Here is a 20731-nt window from a genome sequence, read left to right as displayed (position 1 = left end):
TTTAATGGATATCTTCACAGAATATAGAATTCTAGGTTAGCAGTTTTTGTTTTTTCCTTTCAGCACTTTAAATATGTTATTCCATTGTATTTTGACTTTCATGAGTTCTACTGAAAAGACATCGATTAATATTATTGTTGTTTTTTTGAAAGTTAACGCGTCTTCCCACCCTCACCCCAACCATACTATCTAGCTCGTGAGAATTTTCTCTTTACTGTTGGTTATCAGCAATTTGACTATGAAGTGCTAGGATGCATATATATACATCCTGCTGGGGATTCACTGAGCTTTATGAATCTACTGATTTCTTTTACCAGTTTTGGTAACTTCTCAAGAATCATCTCTTCAACTATTGCTTCTGAACTATTCCCTCTCTTCTCTCCTTCTGGAGCCCCAATGTCATGTATGTTAGACTTTTTGGACTGTTAGGCTATACTTTTGTATCAAACGTGTTGTTTTTATATTCTGTGCTTCCAACCTCCTGCCATTTTTTCTCTGTAATTCAGTTTGGATAGTTTCTATTAATCTGTCTTCAAGTTCACTGATCCTGTTTTCTGCTATATCCAGACTGCTGTTAAAGCCATCAAATGAGTGCTAATTTCAGATGTTGTGTTCTTTAATTATAATATGCTCATTTGATTACTTTTTATAGATTTCAATCCTCTGATGAAATTCTTCTCTTTCTGTCCTGTGTATCCATGCTGTGTGTTTTCCTTAACATACTTATAATAATTATTTTAAGTCCTTGTCTACAAACTCCAATAATCGATTTATCTATATTTTACTAAAGTAAAACTATACAATGAGATGCTGGAAAGGAGTCACTCCTCAAGAAGTGTCAGAATGAATTATGCAAATGAAAAAGCAGACATGCCAGGAAAGATGTAATTATTCACTGGGCTCTGGGGTGAGAAAAATTGGAGGTATTTCTTAGACAAGAAACTAGACCCTGATGACAGGTCCACCAGGGAGGACACAATTTGAAACATAAACAGAGAAAGTATTTTCTGCTGACTCATACAAAAGGCAGATTCCAATGAAGAGTGCCCTGTCAACTCAGTCCATGCCACTCAGACACTAGGGAGACCAATCCAAGTGTCAGGTTAGAGTCATAGGTAAAGAAGACAACCTCACCAAAGTACCAGCCTTAAGAACTAGCTGATAAGTATGCATTAGTTAGACAAACCAAACAAGACCAAGAAAAATAGGTCCAGGATAAGGGCAGGGCTTATGGGGTGACAGTCTTAAAGAACTACTAAAAGAGATGAAGCAAGAGATTTTAAAGTTAGGTTTGGGCAGACTGGCCCTCAGGTTATGACTCTCTGAGGCCATATAGAAAGGAAATTGCTATATAATGGTGTTCATGAGTAGGGTAGCTGTCTAACAAGTAAAATTCCATCTAGCATAGAGACCTCACACACCTGGAAAACACTGACTAGGAAATATAATCTAGGAGCAAATAGGAATTCGACTATATATGGCACCAAACTAAAATTCTCTCTAGCCAGGAGTCCAAACAACTAGATCAGGACAAAGTCATACAACTAGTTAGTAGAGTTTTACCCTCAGTTTTCTAGTCAATATGTTTGCAAAAGATTCTACCTCAGCCTCTAGAAAACCAAAGAGAAAAGGGTCGGGTGAGTGAGGCAGCTGTGGTCCAATGGGAGTATTTGGACTCTCTGAAGTAAAGGCCAAACAGAAGCAGGGTTGTCTGCCCATGTTAGTCCACTGGGTTTTCCTTTGTGGACAAAAAAAAAAATGTTGCCTGCCATTTGAGTAAACACGGAGTGTTGCGCCATCAAGCGATCAGCTGCTGCAGGGCCACCCCAGCCCCCTGACCCAGCCCCGCCTCCAGTGCACCCTGAGGGGAATTCAGGACGGAGAAAAACAGGATACGGGCTTAAGACGCATATCAAAGGAATACTTTCAATGAGCCCAGACTCTTGCATCTTCCCATACATAGAAAAGCACTAAAATCATTAACTTGAGAAGTCTGTTTTTTTGTGATTAGCAGTCATCTTTTGATGTTAGACTACATGTTTTCCTTTGAAGCAAAAACTCCTATGTATATATATCCTGGCTCTTCCTGTACCTCTTTGGAACTGTTCCTCGGAGCTACCTGAGAGGCTGTTTTTGGGCTTCAGTCCTCTTTAACGTCCCTGAATGAAACATAATTCTCACCTTTTGGCTCGTGCATTTTTTTCAGTTGACACCTTTTACTAAGCCATTTTGATAAATCCAAAAGCTATATTGATTTTGGCTTACAGTCATTTTGAGATAAAGTATTCTAAAACAAATGACCTATATACCCTTCCAAAAGGTCACAGTGGGGCTATTTTTATTACCTACTTCATTTCTATGTAGAAGACAGAATTTAGAGACTGGTGGAGACACACACACACACACACACACTTCACATTTAGTTGTAAAACAGAATTATTAATTTACCTCAAACCACAGTCTGCTGAGAGCTATTAATAAGCAAGTCCTATGCTGCTTGGTTACACAAGCCCCTTCTCTTTCTCAGCTGGTTGAACATTATCTCTATTCATCCTAAGTCCCTGTGGACAGGGGTCCCCAACCCTGGGCCGCAGAGCAGGAGGCGGGCAAGCTAGTAAAACTTCATCTGCTGCTCCATCGCTGGCATTACCGCCTGAGCCATTCCCCGCCCCCACACCTCACCCCCCAACCCTGTGCTGGAAAACTTGTCTTCCACAAAACCTGTCCAAAAACCGGGCGCCAAAAAGGTTGGGGACCACTGCCTATGGACAAAGGCCGAAGGGAGTGGTAACACTGGCTGGCAAGCCCAGCACCTCTGGAGGAGGGAGAGTATTGAGAGGAGTTGAGGAGGGAGCTGAAATATAGCGCAAAAGGCGAAAAACTGAGCGGTGTAAACTTAAGATTAGTTGGTTTTGGTGGCGGGGGGTGGGGGGGGCGGTGGGGCGGTAATCTGCCTAGGAAAGAAGAAAATAAAAGGGTGTGAATGAAGAGAGACAATAGTAGGGAGAAATGGGAGAGTGCAGGGAAACACTCTATTTATAGAAAAGATGGGGCATTTGAGGATATTAGGAGATAGCTTTGCCCTTCTGTTTACGGTTTTGGGCCATAAAAGTTTGTGCTAATGTAGAGAGAAATTTTTCCTTTGCATCTTTAACATTAGTACTCTAACATTTCTAAATAAATGCCAAAAAACTAAATGTCCAAAACCTTAGATTAGTTGGCTTCAGGAAATCACTTTGGAGTGAGGGTTGTATGTCACTATACACAAAACTTCCTGGAATACTTTAACTAAGTAAAGAATGGCATATGCATTTGATGGGAAACTCTGAGGCTATTAAAAATCATGATCTTGATTAATATTTAATGATTTGGGGAAAATGCCATAATACAATGTTAAGTGAGATAAAGCAGATGGGACAGAAACAGTGTGATATGTTGGCATATCATATTATGATACGTCATATCACATATTGACAGTGTGATAGATATCTTTCCTCTTGCTGAGCTTACGGGGAGACTACAGCCCAGCCTCCCTTGGGTTATGCAGGGATCATGTGATTGGATTTCTCATCAATGGAAATGTGAGCAAAACTGATGAATCACATTCTAGTCTTAGGCAGTAAAGAACCACTGCAAATTTGCCAAGCTCACTCTCCTAAACACAGGGCTGGAAGCATAGAGCTCCAGAGATGGTGATCTGCAAACCAGAAGCAGCTCTGATCAATCTATCTCCAACTCGCTGTTAGAGGAAAGCTGACCAGGAGAGCTGCCTGACCTGCAAGGACTGTGCTAAAAACAAGAAACTAACCTTCGTTCTGTTAAGCCATTAAGATTAGATTTAGTTGTTAGGGCAACGAATACACTAGGATACCAAACTATATATATGAAGAGCTTAATTTTGTTAATAGAAAGTATATACAAAAACATATATATGTATGTATTACATGTATGTGTTTGGATATATACACACAGGTAACTGAAAGATACATACTGAAATGTCAGTGTTTTCTGTTATAAAACTGTAACTGTTAAATTCTCTACTCATTATGAGATTTTTCTAATTTTATTGCAATAAACAGACATTATTTTTCTTGTCAGGAGTATACAACAAATGTTATTAATGAAAAAGCACGAGGCCAGGCTGAGTGCAGACACTGAATGAACACTGGTAGATGAACTGAAAAGTATTCCAGTGAGTATCTAATTGCCATATTGGAGGAAGGGGTGCATGCTACTGTCACTGCTCTTCCTGGAATGCCTAGATATTTTAGAGTGATTGTACATCTCCAAAATAAGTCAGGTGCATTCTCTAAACATGTTACTTTGGTTACTTACAGTTTCCATATTTCTATGTTAAACTTGTATTGTGAATATCACCAAAAAGACAAGCTCCAATTGGTCTTTGAATTTCAAATTGATGGTACAACATAAAATACAGGAGAGCACAATGTCTAGAACAAAAAACAGATTCTCCACAAATGGTTCACACACGTATACCTCCAAGCCGATGCAGACAGATCAGACATAATCAACATACAGAAATGCAGGTTATAATGCTGAAGAAAAATGAAAATTTGTCAGTCTCTCCAAAAGTACTAGGAAATATTGTTCCTGAAGGATATAACTTTAACACCCAGACTTGCCACATGGAGAGAAAATCCAACCACTCCGTCCATTCATTTCAAATCCGCATAGTTGAGCACACTCAGAGACTGGCTGGTGCCTCCCAATAGGGCAGCCTAACCTGCTCCATGCTGAGTGCCTTTGTTAACTGCAGGCCCTTGGTGCCTTTTCTCATAAATTCTAAGAAATATATGACTAGGCGTCCCTCACCAGCTGCTCTGTTTTGATCTGCACCCTGTGATTTGACATCTAAGTAAGCACATTACATATTGTGCCCTTCAGCCTTCCCCCTTGTTATTTTTCAATAGGACCAGCTTTGCTTTATGTTTGGGACAGGGGGTTGTTTTACCATGGACTGAAGATACTAATTGCTGCCTTCTTTGTTTTCTATGTGGTAGAGAAAGAAAAGATATGATAGATCTGCCCCTATGTAAGAGAGAAGCCTGACGTTATGGTAACGTAGGATGCCCCACCTGGCAGAAGAAGAGCCTTCTGCAAGCTAGACCTTCATCATTTAAAATAACAATAATAATAAACACAGAGATGTACTAGCTTTATCTTGCACTTGGTCGGGAAAAATCCATTGTATACAGTAAGTCTACTTCACACTCTCACTCCTTTGCAGTTCACCTCAACATAACTACTCTAGGAGGATTTAAATATCATTATCTAAACATTTGTAGGACCTCCACCCCTCCCCAAGAAAACACTGCTGCCAAACAATGTCATAGCAATTTAAGCAACATTATGAGAAACCTCATTTAGGGACTGGATTTGCACAACATTAAAAGAAAAAGACTGATATCCTGACTTTAGCAACACATGAAGTGAGAACTCTCTTCAAAGAGGCATTCCTGACCATCCAGTTTAAAGTGGCCACCCATTCACACTCTAGGCCAGCACGCTTTAAAATCTCTGCAGAGAACTTACCACGGGCCTGGTATCGCTTATATTTTATTGTTTTACTTTCAACCTCCCCTCTCCTCCCTCTATATGACCTTGTGTGTCTTACCACTGCTGCAGATCTAGAGCAATGCCCAGCACTTAGTAGGTATTCATTAAATAATGATTGTGGAGGAGCAGAGACAGACAACTACAGTGTTCAGGTACAGTTATATTCAAGTAACAAGACAACTCTTTAAAAGCTTCCTTTAGGGGGCTTCCCTGGTGGCGCAGTCATTAAGAGTCCGCCTGCCGATGCATGGGACACGGGTTCGTGCCCCACCGGGAAGATCCCACATGCCACGGAGCGGCTAGGCCCATGAGCCATGGCCGCTGAGCCTGCGTGTCCGGAGCCTGTGCTCTGCAACGGGAGAGGCCACAACAGTGAGAGGCTCGCGCACCGCAAAAAAAAAAAAAAAAAAAAAAAAAAAGCTTCCTTTAGGGACTTCCCTGGTGGTCCAGTGGCTAAGACTCCACACTCCCAATGCAGGGGGCTGGGGTTTGATCCCTGGTCAGGGAATTAGATCCCACATGCCACAACTAAAGATCTCACATGCTGCAAATAAAGATCCCACATGCCACAACAAAGATCCCACATGCTGCAACTAAGACCCGGTAGAGCCAAATAAATAAATAAATATTTTAAAAAATAAAATAAAAAAGTAAAACCTTCCTTTAGTGATTGTCTTTGATCTGCTGCTTCATGTGAAACACTGTTTGCACCAGGAATGGAAGGTGGGAAGAAAGCTGCACTTTTTAACAGGCAATAAGTCTCGGCTAAAGAACAAAGGCGCCAACTTCCCTCACTCCTCAGGTCAGCCTGCTTTCTGAGACCTCCTACTCCTAGCAAGGCCACTAGATAGCAGAACTTACACTCTCCAGACAATTAACTTATGTATTTATTTATTTATTAATTATTGGCCACGCCATGGCTTGCAGTATCTTAGTTACCTGATGAGGGGTTGAACCCAGGCCTTGGGCAGTGAAAGCAAGGAGTCCTAACTACTGGACTGTCAGGGAATTCCCTCTCCAGACAATTTAAACTCATCTTTTCAGTACCCGTGCTTTCTCTGAGAAGCTAAGTGAACTGTCACTTCGTTACACGATCACCTCCTAAGAGGTGGCTGAGTCACAGAAATTAGACACAGTCTGTGCTCATCACACTCCAAATGGCTTCACACTTCCTTTGGCCTCAAAGCCTTGCTTCCTTTCCCAAGCTCTCAATTCTAGCTCAGCTTGAACCTCTAGGCACATACTTGGGCAAGACAATTCTGGCTGGCCTGCTGAACCAGACTGCAGAGCCTCCAAGGTTTATCATGAGAAAGTGCAACTAGCTCTAACCATGTGGGCTCCTCCTTCTTCTGGGGGCTCTATGCCCTCAGCTTTGTCCTCCTTCAACGCAGTGGCCCAAGGGTGCACTCAAAGCCTTCCCTTAGTTCTCCCTTAGCACTTAATAAACACAGAACAGCATTAGGATAAAGGTCCAGACTAGAATCACAGACTCAGGTTTAAGGCCTGGTATTCCACTTACTAGCTGTGAATCTTCAAGCAAGCTCCTTAACCTCTCTAAAGAGTCTCTCATCTGTAAAATGGGGACAATAACCGTATGTAGCTCATATGGTTCAGGTGATGATTAAATGCTACAACAAATAAAAGTGCAGCCTATCAAAGCATAATAACTCAGTGAATGCTGGCAATAACAGGGTCCTACAAGATGTGCCTCTATTACCTTTTTTACCTCACCTGCTAATCCCCTCATCCAACTCCTTACACTGGGCTCCTCACTGTTCCTCCTCACGCTAGGTTTGCTCGTGCCTCAGGGCCTTTGTACTGGCTATTTTATCTGGCTAGGATGCTTTTCCTCCAGATGCCCACCTGGCCAACTCTCCCACTTCCTAGAGGTCTCTGCTCAAAACTTCCCAGTGAGCTTTATCTGACCAACTTATTTAATCCTGCAACCTGCGTGCCAGCACTCTCAATGCCCCAGTCCCTATATGGCTTGTTTCTCCCTGTACCACCACCCTATATAGGCAGGGATGTTTGTCAGTTCTGTTCCCTGATATAAACCAAGTTCCAAAACAAAAGTCTCACATATGAAGCAATACAACTTTGCTCCCAGAGTACACAGGCCCTGTTTTATTCTACCCACTCTTTTCTAATGTCCACATGAGAGCTATTGCCACTTTTCAGGCCTCTCCTAGGGGTCCTGCTTTCTAACTTTCAGCTCATCTGCATATGAAAAATGGCATTTAAAAACAGATAACACATATGCATAGTTCAAAATTCAGATGTTAGATAAAGGTATAAAGAGTCCCTCTCCCTCTCCTTGTTTTATTTAACACTCTATTTTGAAAATCTTCTATATCAGTCCATAAACATCTTCCTCATTCTTTCTTTTAAATTGAAGTATAGTTGATTTACAATGTTGTGTTAATTCCTGCTGTACAGCAAAGTGATTCAGTTATACATATATATATATTCTTTTAAAAAATTCTTTTCCATGATGGTTTATCATAGGATACTGAACATAGTTCTCTGTGCTATACAGTAGGACCTTGTTGTTTAGCCATTCTATATATAAAAGCTTATATATGCTAACCCCAACCTCCCATTCTCCATCCCTCCCCCAATACCCTCCCCCTTGGCAACCACCAGTCTGTTCTCTATGTCTGTGATTCTGTTTCTGTTTCATAGATAGGTTCATTTGGGTCATATTTTAGATTCCACATATAAGTGATATCATATGGTATTTATCTTTCTTTTTCTGACTTACTTCACTTAGTATGATAATCTCTAGTTGCATCCATGTTGCTTCATCGTCATTCTTTTTAATGGCTACACAATATTCTGTTTTTTAGATGTCCTTTATTGAAGACAATTAATATTTTGCTTTTAACAAGGATACTGCAATAAGTATCCTTTTATAAATGTTTACAGATCTTGCCAAATGGTCTTCCAAAATGGTTGTACCAATTTACACTCTCACCAACAATATATTGAGGCCCTATTTCCCTATATCCTCTTATCAAAGGTTTGGACTTTCATCAATCAGATTAAGTGCAAAATAATATCTCATGATAGTTTTAATTTGCATTTTTTCTTATTATGAGTGAATTTGAGCATCTTTTCATATGAGACACATTTTCCTGTGGACTATCTATTCAAACATTTTCTCATTTTTCTATTAGAGTGCCACTCTTTCTTACTGATTTTATAGAAGTTCTTTAGATTTTAAGAAAATTGGGCTTAAGAAAAAAGGAAAGAAACAGCTAACACAGATAAAACATGAAAAAAAGAAAATTAGGCTCAAGTCTGTGACATAAGTTACAAGTATTTTTCCAGTTTTGACTGAAAATATATCTTTCCCTGTAAAAACATTTTTTTTACTTTTACATAATCAAATTTATCAATCTTTTCTTTTATAGTCTCTTGGTTTTGTGTCATAATTACCCATTCTGAGAATATCACAAAATCTGAGGCATGCCACTTTACCATCTACCATCATGAGCAAATCTCCTTAGATACCTCACTACCTGGGGGGACAAGCACAAGAGAGAAACATTTCCTTCTCGCAGATTACCAAAAATTTCCCCCTTATTGTGGTTTCTTTTGGGGAAGGCACACCTTTTCTCCAAGCAAACAACACCAGGAATGACCTCAGTCTTCAGGTAAGACTGCTCTCTATACACTGGTAGTAGCTCAATAAAGCTATATAATACATTCCTAAAACAAGTCTGATAGTAAAAACAACATCTTGACTGTTTCATAAGTAAATGTCAACACCCTAAATGTTATATCCACAGTGCTAGAAGGGCTGTTCCCTCCTGATACCCCTGAGTCTACATGGGCAACCCCACCGTCTAAAAGGAAAACAGAGTGAGTATCAGACTACAACCACAGTTTGAGGAAGTGCTTTGAAGGCTCACTGAAGCAAGTCACTTAGTCTCCTAGATTTCAAGAGAGCTGGGGCCTGGGTTGGCCTCAAGCATAATTATGCTACTGTGCTTACTACTCTTTTAGTTTTTCTGATCCAGGCCCTGGAAGGACAGGCTGCTGCTGGAGACCTCCCAACCCAATATTACATCTTCCTTCTCATAGCTGGAATTCAGCATCTGAATGTGGCAAAAAGGCATACACTTTACAGAAGTAAAATTTCTTAAATGCTAGCCCAGGTAATGCTTATTTGGAGGGCTATATCTTTAGTTCAACACTCCAAAGACCCACCTCAGATCTCAAATGAAGTCCAGTGGAACTGTAATATGAATAGCAGCCTCCTTGCTCCTTACAGCTATAAACACTTATCACCGTATAAGTCAGGTACATATGAGATATTATATATATGTAATACATATGTTATACATATCAAAAAACTGGATGACAGGTATTATTTTCCTTAGCCACCCTGGATGGCAAAATAACCCACATACCTCAGCTGGAAAAACTCAATAATTATAGCAGCACATAACTCATATTGAGTACTATGCAGGCACATTATATGCTTTATCTAATCCACACAACAATTTTATGGGATACTCTTACTACCTTATTATTTTGTTTAACAGCTGGGGAAACTGAGGAATAAAAAGGTTGAGTAACTTGCCCATGTTTACAGAGCTTGTGCACTGCATACCCAGGCTTAAAACCCAAGGAGTTTGACTCCAGAGCCAAAGCTCTTAACCATTACATGCTACCACCTGTGCCAGGCAGATTGCCACAGGTGGATGTGAGCTGGGAGAAAAAGTACACGTATGCACTAAGGGAGAAGCAATGCACTTGAGCATGTGTACTGAACCCTTAATGAACTGGTAATTGGCAAAGCACCAGGAAGGCAGGTAACAAAGGGATGGCCTTTTCCCCAGGTGTGGATGCCTGTGGGCATTTAGACGTGTAAGTAAAATGTCTGGCTTTTTAAAATGTGCTGAAAATTCCTGCCCTTTGTTTACCAAATACCAGCAAAACTTGTCTGATTTCAAGTACCTTAAATACTTCTCAATTTGGGCACTTAAATACATTAATAGAAAATAGAGTCTTAAGCAAGTATTTTTAGTGACATCAAAACCGAGTTTAAAGATCATGTGAGGTACCAACAAAGTTGTCCATATCTAAGTAGCAGCCCACTTGCTTTGTTTGCTGAAACAAGGTACTGTGAGGAAATGCGATCTTCCTACTTCAGTCCCCCAATCCTAGACATGGGGCAGCATGAGGGTAGGGGCTTTGACAGAAGCTAAAGTGCTAAACTGGAAAAAAAAAAAAAAAAAAAGACAACGTTGGTTCCATTATATTAATACTCACTTGCAGATTTCATAAACAACACCTGAAAATAAGCAGTGTCAAATCGTGGCTAAGCAGCTTTCATCACAGCAGCCTGGGTTTAATTAGGTTTTACATTTTTAAAGTATTTTAGGTTTGCCTAGTGCCTTTAAGGTGCATTGGGCCCTGGTCCCAGAAAGATTAAAAAACAGAAATTAATTTTAAAGACCCTTCATAGGGAAAATAAAATGCCCTTAGCTTGAACCACAAATACTGTACATAAAGGCCTCCAGTTTCTTTTCCTCCAATCCATTTTCCACGTATCAGAGTAATTTTTTTAAAACAAAAGACAGATCGTGTTTCTCCCTTGGTCAAGCATCTTCAGTCGCTTCAGGTAAAGTCTAAACCTTTAATGTAGCCTACAAGGAACTGCACGATCTTGCTATTGAAGGAGTAGAGCATGGTGATTATGGAGCAAAGAGCTAGGCTGTCTCCATTTGAATCCAGTTCTGCCATTTACCAGCTGCATGACCTTGGGTAAATTACTTTTCCTGTCTATGCCTCAGTTTTTCTTCTCTGTAAAATGGGGATAATAATAGAATCCATCTCATAGAGTTGTGAAGATAAAGTGAGTATAATACATACATATAAAAAGCACAACACAATCCCTGGCACATAAGAAGTTTTATATATTAGCTACTATCTCTTATCTCCCTTGTTTCTTCTCCTCCTTTCCCCCCAACTCTGTGTTCCAGCCATTCTGCATCAGATAGGCCCTAGAATGTCCCAGGAATCATGCTTCCAGACCTTCCCACATCCTGTTTCTCTATTTTAAATACTTGCGGCCAAATCTCCCTCTTATCTTCTTTCCACCCCCATCCTTCTATCTTTGCTTAACCACCACTTGCTTTGGGAAGCCTTTCCAGTCCAGGCCAGTTGTTTCTAATATGGGCTTCCACAGCGCCAGGTAGGACTGCCAGAGGTTAGGAGGTCCAGTTAAATATGAACGTCAGATAAACAATAAATACTCTTCTAGCATAAGTATGCCCCATGCAATATTGGGATTTCAGATAAACAATGAATGAATTTTTAGTAAAAATAGGTACTATGCAATATTTGAGATACTAAACACTTATTTATCTGACTTTTGAATTTAACTGGAGTCCTGTATTTCATCTGTCAACCCCACACCCGGGAGATCCTCCATCATAACCCTTACTACACTTCAGTAATTTAAAAAGTACGACAAGTGGTTTTGTTTCCCCCACTACAGTGATAGCTGTGCAAGGGCAGGGCCCAGGCAGCCATGCTAACTGTTTTAGACCTGGCACGGCAGGCATTCCACAAGTACCGAGGAATAGAGCCATCAGGCCAAAGCTCAGGCACCCCCTATTACGAGTTAACTCTAACGGCAGGCAAACTCTCTGGGAGGACAAAGCCTTTTCAACAAGGTACCGCTAGCCTCTTGTCCACAGGTGGGTAAAATGATGGTACTGCTTTTCAGAATATCTCGTGTGATAATATCGATTCCCCAATGCCAGTTTTAAGATGACCCCACTACTTTGTAGTCAAAAAAGGACTCTGAGTTTTCATACCTATTTCACTTGACTCTTAAGGCAAGTATTAATATCCACAACTAACAGGTGAGGAAACAGAGGCTCAGAGAAGGTAAGCAGCTTGCCCAAGATGACCAATCAAAGAGAGCGACCATTTTAACCTGAGGAGCTGACTGTGCACTCCTCCCACCATACCACATGGCCATCTGGACCAATTTAAAGAATCATAATTCTTAGGTCCTTCCTCCTCACCTAGACACCCTCTCAAAGAAGTCTGATACCTGACTCCGCTCCACAGATTTAATTGCTCCTCCTACAAAAGTTCCCCAACAATTGCCTGAGAAGAGACAGGGAGGCCTGGCATCTGTATTTTGAAATACAGGTAAGTCTTAGCTAATCTCTCATGTTATAAATGACATTATTTAGGTCTGAAGACTAAAGACCTTGCTCAGAATTACAGGAAAATAGGAGGAACACTGACTGGAACCTGAAATCTGTCCCTTCTCTTTTACCTGAATCTCTAGAAGACACCACCCCACACTCCGCTAAATTTCTGGGGACAAAGATTTACATTTTGATTACATATATTTGTCAACTTTCTTCTGGAATGAAAAATGGCTGAACCCGCTCGCCAAACAGCACCTAGTAACTCACCTCTTCGAGCACCTCTGCAAAATTCATCAGCCGGAGGGTATGTGGGCTTTCTGCCACTGGGAGATGCCTGTAAGGCTGACTAGATGCTACTTGTGCCCCTTCTCCTAAAGGGTCTGAGCCCGAGGGAGATTCACTCAGGCCGGAGAAGGACTGCCGCTTCTACTAGAACAGGAAGCTGCCACGTCTAGTCCAGTCTCTCTCACCTCCCCCGCTCCAGCTCTACTTCCGTAGGCTTCTGAAGGAAGCTTCCTCAAAGGAAACTTCCACTTTGAAGCAGCGGAAACAGGAAGCAGGGAATAACCAAGAAAGATTGCGCCGCGCGGAGCAGGGGGTCAGAAGCTAATGACCTAGAACATAGCAGGCGGTGAGCAATTTAATAAAGCTAGAAATGCAACCCTCCAACAATGGTAAGTTCTTAAACGGCTGCAGCTTACTTGGTTTGGGGGGAAAGTGCGGAGAAAATATCACATGACTGCAGACCTGCTGTTGGAGGTTCCTCGGGCAGCCTTCTGTTTGGAGCACGAATACCGGCTGGCTGGCTGGACTGGCCCCTAGATATGCAGCAGCATCGAGGAACCTAAGGAGGCTGTGCTCCCCAGCCCGGCGGAAGGAAGGATACTGGCTCCTCAGGTCCTGCCTAAAACGAAAATCACAAACGCAACTGAATTATAATTATTGTTTGTATGGGTCACTGAAGAAAACGTCTGTGCTGACAGAATTCTAGCTGGAGCCTTCGTTTGGAGCTCGGAAGCGGACCTTTACAAAATTACCGACCTGGTTACAGCCGGCATAGAAGGTTCTCGCAGTTGTCAAAACCATCTGGCCAAGGACGAGGAGATGTCCCTCAGGGGAATCTCTTTCCCGGGCGCGGTTAGATCCCCTCATCTGGATACGGCGTCCACCTGGCCTAGCTGCCGCCCCACCCCACCGCTACCCCACGCCGCGCGCGCTCAGCTCCTGCTGCAACCCGAGCTCAGTTGCCCGGGTAACAAGGGATGCACACGGAGCGGGCCGCTCAACGCGAGTGCGCCCTGCGCGCTGTAGCTCCTCCTCCCCTTTGCAGACCCCGGCGGCTGAGTGTGCCAGCAGCGCGCTCGGGAGCGGGTCTTTAGCCGGGAAAGCGCGGTTCTCGTGCCGCTCTGGGCTCAGCCAGTGAGAAGCCGGGGGTGTGGCTGAGGGAACCTGCAGGCAGAGTACTTATGGGCTCGCCGCGGGTCAGGCCTGGCCTCTTCCGCACTCTCGCGCACGCGTGCCCACCCCCACCGCAGCCGGGGAGTCGTAGAACGGCCACCCGGCTTTATCATGGTGACCCCCTGCTCCACCAGCCCTGTGAGTCCCGCCGCCCGGGCTGGGAGGCGGGACGACCAGAACCTCCGTGCCCCGGTGAAGAAGAGCAGGCGCCCACGCCTCCGGAGGAAGCAGCCGCTGCAGCCGCTGAACCCGTGCCCGCTACCCGGAGACTCTGGCGTCTGCGACCTGTTCGAGTCCCCCAGCTCCGGCTCGGATGGTGCAGACAGCCCCGCGGCGCGAGGCTGCAGCCCCCTACCCGGTCCTGCCCAGCAGCTGGTGCAGCTTGATCTACAGACCTTCCGCGACTACGGTCAGAGCTGCTACGCCTTCCGCAAGGCGCGGGAAAGACACTACCACCCGCGGGAGTCATTGGCGCGGCAGCCACAAGTGAGGCGCTGGTAGACCCAGCTCTCCACCGCCGCTCCTCTTCTTTTCCCGGGCTCTCTCCTTTTCTAATCTGTCTGCCCTCCGCGGCGCCCCGGCCCTCGCCAGCCCGACTTCTGCCCCCGGTCCGAGCGGGAAGGGGCTTTGGAGGGCCGGGCCACCAGCCTCATTTTACAGATGGAGAAAAGCGAGGCCTGGACGGCTTAAGTGACCTGCCCGAAGTCTCCAAACTGTTTAGCAGGGACGCGGTAGAATGCAGATTAGTTAAGACAGTTTCTAGGTTCGAGTCCAGACTCCTACCGACCCCGGCAAGTTATACTTCACAGTCCTAAACTTGTTTCTTCATTTGCAAATTGGTGACCTCCCTGCCCCCACTGATTGCTGAGAGTATTACACGAGGTAACGTGTATCCGCGCTCGGCACGGTGCCAGGCACGAATCCCGGCGGCCTGGCTCCTAGCCCTGCCTGTGCTATTTCCACAGCAGCGCGGCCCACCTCTTTCCGTTTCCAGCGTCTTTAGGTTTTTCTTCTGTTTCCTGCCTCCCTCCGGGGACGCTCCCTAGGTCTTCGTGCCCTGTCCCTTCCACAGCCGCTCTCAGCCCTAGGCTCAACTGGCCCGCCTCCCTCCTCCCTCCGGCAGGTAACGGCGGAATCCCGCTGTAAGCTGCTCAGCTGGCTAATCCCCGTGCACCGCCAGTTCGGCCTCTCCTTCGAGTCGCTGTGCCTGACGGTGAACACTCTGGACCGCTTCCTTATCACCACGCCTGTGGCTGCAGACTGCTTCCAGCTGCTCGGGGTCACGTCCCTGCTCATCGCTTGCAAACAGGTACTTCCACGCGGGGTCTGGGGCGGGGAGCCAGACTCCCGGCCGCTCTCTGGCCGCGCGGCTCTTCAGTGCACACGGCTGAGTGCAGGGTTCCCTGAGCTCATTTTGCAAGCTTACATACCCCACAGCCTTAACTACAGAATTCCCTCCAAAACGAACAATCCTTTCACCCAGCCCGCAAAGAAATAGGCCGCGTGTCAACAGCTCTCTCTAGCCCCTCTATTCTAGTCTCCGAAAAAAAAAAAATTCAAAATTTCTCAAACCTGTTTTCAGCGTTGCGCTGGAAGTACACCCCAGATGATTACAGTGGAAGTATGGAGAGGCGAAGCCCCAAATATCTCGCTGGAAGGGATGGGGGAAGTCCTGGTTTTCTCCCGGGTGTGAGACTGGGTGGGCCTCCGGCCCTGGATGCTGCGCAGCGAGGGATGAGCGCCCCTGTGTTACAGGTGGAGGTGCACCCGCCGCTCGTGAAGCAGCTCCTGGCCCTGTGCTGCGGCGCCTTCTCCCGGCAGCAGCTCTGCAACCTCGAGTGCATCGTGCTGCACAAACTGCACTTCAGCCTGGGCGCGCCGACCATCAGCTTCTTCCTGGAGCATTTCACGCACGCACGCGTGGAGGCCGGGCAGGCAGAGGTGTCCGAAGCCCTGGAAGCGCAAGCCCTGGCGCGCGGGGTGGCGGAGCTGAGCCTGGCTGACTACGCTTTCACCAGCTACACCCCCTCCCTGCTGGCCGTCTGTTGCCTGGCGCTGGCGGACCGTATGCTGCAGCTCCCTAGCCCGATGGACTTGCGCCTGGGCGGGCACCCCGAGGCGGCGCTGCAGGACTGCCTGGGCAAGCTGCAGCTACTGGTGGCCATAAACAGAACGTCCCTGACTCACATGCTGCCCCTCCAGATCTGCGAGAAGTGCAGCCTGTCCCCGAGCTTGAAATGAAGTAGACCCTTGGTCTCCTTTGATCCCCTGGCCTGGCTGCTGGACCTCTCCCATTGCTTTGAAAGAGTGCAGTATTGGCCCACAGAGAAGGGTTCAGTCCTCCCACTTGGTCACCAGGTCATCCTGCAGGTTGCAAATAGTGTACGATTGTGGGGTTTCATTGTTTATTTATTTTGCTAACATCGCACGAGAGAAGAGACGAATCTTTCCCCAATAAACAGGCTGTCTGTGGTGGTTTGTCTGAATACTACCAATGCGAGTGTCCACGAAGAGGGAAGGTGAAGGCAATCCGGGAATAGAGGCGGTCAGCAACCATGGAGGGTTCCTCCCTCCCCCCAGGCATCTCTGTTTGGGAACACCAGGTTTGGAGAGGTTCCTGTAGACCGAGGTTCCAGTTACAAGGCAAGTCAGGATCACTTGTTGGCCTGTAACTGGTGACCTTGTTAGGCTGAGGACTGCTAGAGGTTCAAAGGGCGAGGTGGGGTGTGAGGCTGAAAAGAACCCACAGCAGTCCATGTTGTCTAGCGGGGCCAGGGGGCACACTGCTGGTGCAGAAGATCCCAGGCTGAGAAGCTTTGGGGACTGCTAGAGGTTCAAAGGGCGAGGTGGGGTGTGAGGCTGAAAAGAACCCACAGCAGTCCATGTTGTCTAGCGGGGCCAGGGGGCACACTGCTGGTGCAGAAGATCCCAGGCTGAGAAGCTTTGGGGACTGCAGTCCCACTACCTAGAGCAACCAAGAGTTACCCTGACAACTGCCAGATGTGGGAAAATGAAGGCTTTGCAGGCAGTTATGGCCATTGCAAATTGAGTCCATTTATCCTGCAATCACATGTTGAACAGTTCTCTCTTGTCTTACACCTACTATGTGTGAGCCCATGGTAACAATGGTGCAATAGTAATCATGGCTATCATTGAGTGCTTACATGTACCAGGCACACTGTTCAGCATTCATTATTTCAATCCTTCGGCAGTTCTAAGGCAGCGTCTATTATCCCATTTTTCAGAGAAGGACACTGGGCCGCAGAGAGGTTAAACACTAGTGGAGCAGCCAGGATTTGAAGGCAGGTGATCTGAGTCCAGAGTTCCACCTTTGCCACATGCTCAATTTCCTCCACTTACAGGTTTCCGGAAATGCTAAAAAAAAAAAAACACCTCTTCCCAAGGTAGGTGTGGGACAAGTGATCTGTTCAGTGCCCTCCATTTAATAGGGACTATGGAGAACATATTTGGAGAGCCAGTACAGTCCTTGCCTCTAGTCATGTCACAGGAGTCATTTTACAGATGGGGAAAGTGAGTCAAGAAATGCGACAGAGGCTTGCTGGAGTTCTGTGACTCCACAGCTGTCCCATCATCTTCATTCTCACTGTTGTGAATCTGCTGTAGACCCTGAATCTGTAACCTCCAGCAACGTCTCTGAGCCCAATCGCTAACTGATAGTGGGGCTATTATGAAGCTTAAATGAGATTGCTATGAGGTAGTATAAAGTAGTGCTTAAACACTTGGACTCCGGAGTCAATTTGCTGTGTGACCTTAAGCAAGTCACATATCTATGCTTAAGTCTTTCCTATAAACATGAGAGTAACAGTAGCATTTACCTGGTAGTGTTGAGTTATGGATTTAATGAGATGTTCTCTACAAACCCCTCAGCACAGGTCCTGCCTGGCACATAGCAAGTCTTCAAGAAGCCTAGGGGCTTCCCTGGTGGCGCAGTGGTTAAGAATCCGCCTGCCAGTGCAGGGGACATGGGTTCGAGCCCTGGTCCGGGAAGATCCCACATGCCGCGGAGCAACTAAGCCCGTGCGCCACAACTACTGAGCCTGCGCTCTAGAGCCCGTGTGCAGCCCGCTAGCCTAGAGCCCGTGCTCTGCAACGAGAGAAGCTACCCAATGAGAAGCCCGGGCACCAACGAAGAATAGCCCCTGCTTGTGGCAACTAGCGAAAAGCCTGTGGGCAGCAACAAAGACCCAACGCAGCCAAAAAAAAAAAAAAAAAAAAAGGCTGGTGGCAGCCTGCATAATGATGGGGTGTGGGGAAGGAGTTACACAGAAAAAAAAAAACTTGGTGAAAAAATAGAGATAAAGCAAATACAGGAAAATGTTAATGCTACTGTTGTTCATTGTACTGTGTTTTTCAAATTTTCTGTATGGTTGAAAAAATAAAGTTTTGGCGGAATAAACTCAGTCATGTTCTACTGCATTTAGAATAAATCTAAATATATGACAAATGGCACAAATAAAAAGCAAACTCAAAACATACTTAGAGAAATTTCCTTGCACTTCTTGTGCACCCAAGTACTCTCCAGAGACAGGAGCACCTTACGAACGCTTCTCTCCTGATATGTTGATATGCTAAGCTCTCCAGGAACTTTCTCCTCCTTGGCTCAAGGAGGGGGAAGTGGTGATCCCCGAGCTGTTTGAGGAAAAGCTGGTCTGTGATGGTGAAAAGGAGGAGGAAAATCATATCACCTGTTCCAAGTGCCAAAATATCTGGAGCTCTCAGCCTGGCTATTAGGGGATGGGGTACCTCTGCAAAAGTGATTTTGGGGGGAGTTGTCTTCACCAGCATTTACTCAGCTAAGATTGATATGGGGGATTTGGTTCCAGAATCATCCAGACCAGGAATCATGTAATCATGCTATTCCAGCTCCTGTTGCCACAGACAATCTACTGTACATTTTTATGCACAATGCCCATATTTTTCTACTCCAGTGTGGAACTCATTGATGGAAAATGGGCCTGTTTTGGATCTTGCCATGTGTAGAGATCTCCCCAAAACTCAGCTAAGAGCTTCCCCACTCCTTTTGCAGACTGGGAAGCCATTAAGGATAGGGGTGGGGAATGGACTGACTAGTGGCTAAGGCTACTCAGGAACCAGAGGAAGTAAGAGACAAAGCCAGCAAGAGGCTGTGGGAGGCTGCAGGTGCAGCTGAAAAGGCACTTCAAAACAGCAACATTAATTTATCCACACCAAGCACCAGTCGCATTACAAAAACAATCTCATCTCACAGCAACTCCTCTGAAGTTAGTGTTATGTTTTTCCAAAAGAACTGGGGTTCAGTTATCTGGTGGAGCCTGGGTTCCGACCCTAAAGCCAGAGCTTCTTCCTCACCATCAGCGACACCACACCAACTCTAGCTGGCTGACCTCACTGGTTCCTGCATCTATAGATGCCTCAGAGTCTCTAAGTCTATTCTAACTATATCACTGGATTGCTTTCCATCACTGTTAGGGGGATCTTGTTTATTAATCCAGATAATAAGTGCAAATTAAAGAGGATCTTTCACTACTCCTATGAGGTGTAAGGCACCAAGTTAAGGTGCCCAATAGGGGGGGTCACAAAGATTTCAATTTCAGATGATTGTTCAAACTGTATGGATATAAGAGTGGTCCTGAAAGAGACCCCTCACCCAAGGATCTAGAGATGCCCCTTCCTGGGAGAGGCTTCCGGCTTGGGAAGAGGAGCGAAGACTCTGGCTGAGTCAACAAGGCCGGTTGTACAGAGAGTGACCAAATGCCTCGAGCGGTAGCTGAGGCTTCTGGGGAAGAGACCGGTTTTAGGGGATTTGGGGCTGTCCACTGTGGACATGTGTGACCCTCTCTTTTAAAGGCTGTGCTCAGGTGCTGCTGCCTGAGAAAGTGCGGGGTAGAGGTAGGGGTACGGAGCGGGGCTCTAGGCAACAGACCAAGTGGATGTCAAAACCAGGGGGGCTCCCTAGCCTTGGGTGTGGGGACTTCCGTAATCTGGGGCTGTTCTGGGGAGTCCCTGCTGGACTTCTACAATACATCCCCAGCAAATCCTACATGGCGGGGCAAATGCCGGGGTCTGACTTTGGCAGTTGACACTCCAAGTTTGTTTCGTGCCTTGTGGCTGGCGTGGGAAGAAAATGAAATAAGAATCGTTAACTTTTCCATATTCCCGCTGTCCGTACGCGGAAAGGCGGTACCCAGCGTTAGGGACCAGTAGGAGTTGTCCTCCCCTCCTCTCCCTTCCTATGGCGTGGCCGGGAGGCTGCGGCGCCAACGCTAGCCAAAAGAGCGCTCGCGGGCCCCGGCCCCGCGCTCGCGGCTCCCGGGGGAAGCCGCGTTGCCAGGTTAGGTTTTAACGCCTCCGCCCGCGCACAGATTGTCCGGGGCTGAAGGCGCCACCACTGGCGCTCAGGCGCGAGCCGCCCCTCCCGCGCGGCCGTCCTCCTACTCCACCCCGCCTTCCCTCCGCACCTTCACAGTCGCCCCTTAGCCCCACCCCGGCCACACGCCTCCCCGACTTCCGGCCGG

The 20731-nt window shown here is 45.9% G+C and overlaps 1 protein-coding gene across 1 annotated transcript; it reads left to right on the top strand.

Annotated features, from left to right (window-relative positions):
- Nucleotides 1–14327: 14327 nt before the first annotated feature.
- Nucleotides 14328–16457, top strand: CCNO (cyclin O). The gene is made up of 3 exons (XM_065875396.1): nucleotides 14328–14702; nucleotides 15340–15525; nucleotides 15972–16457. Exons 1-3 carry the CDS (start codon nucleotides 14328–14330, stop codon nucleotides 16455–16457), a joined length of 1047 nt encoding a protein of 348 aa, XP_065731468.1.
- Nucleotides 16458–20731: the final 4274 nt, after the last annotated feature.

The sequence above is a fragment of the Phocoena phocoena genome, chromosome 3, assembly GCF_963924675.1.
Source record: "Phocoena phocoena chromosome 3, mPhoPho1.1, whole genome shotgun sequence".
In the NCBI taxonomy this organism is placed as follows: Eukaryota; Metazoa; Chordata; class Mammalia; order Artiodactyla; family Phocoenidae; genus Phocoena; species Phocoena phocoena.
Note: the sequence above shows the minus strand (reverse complement) of the source record. Positions and strands in the feature narration are given on the sequence as shown.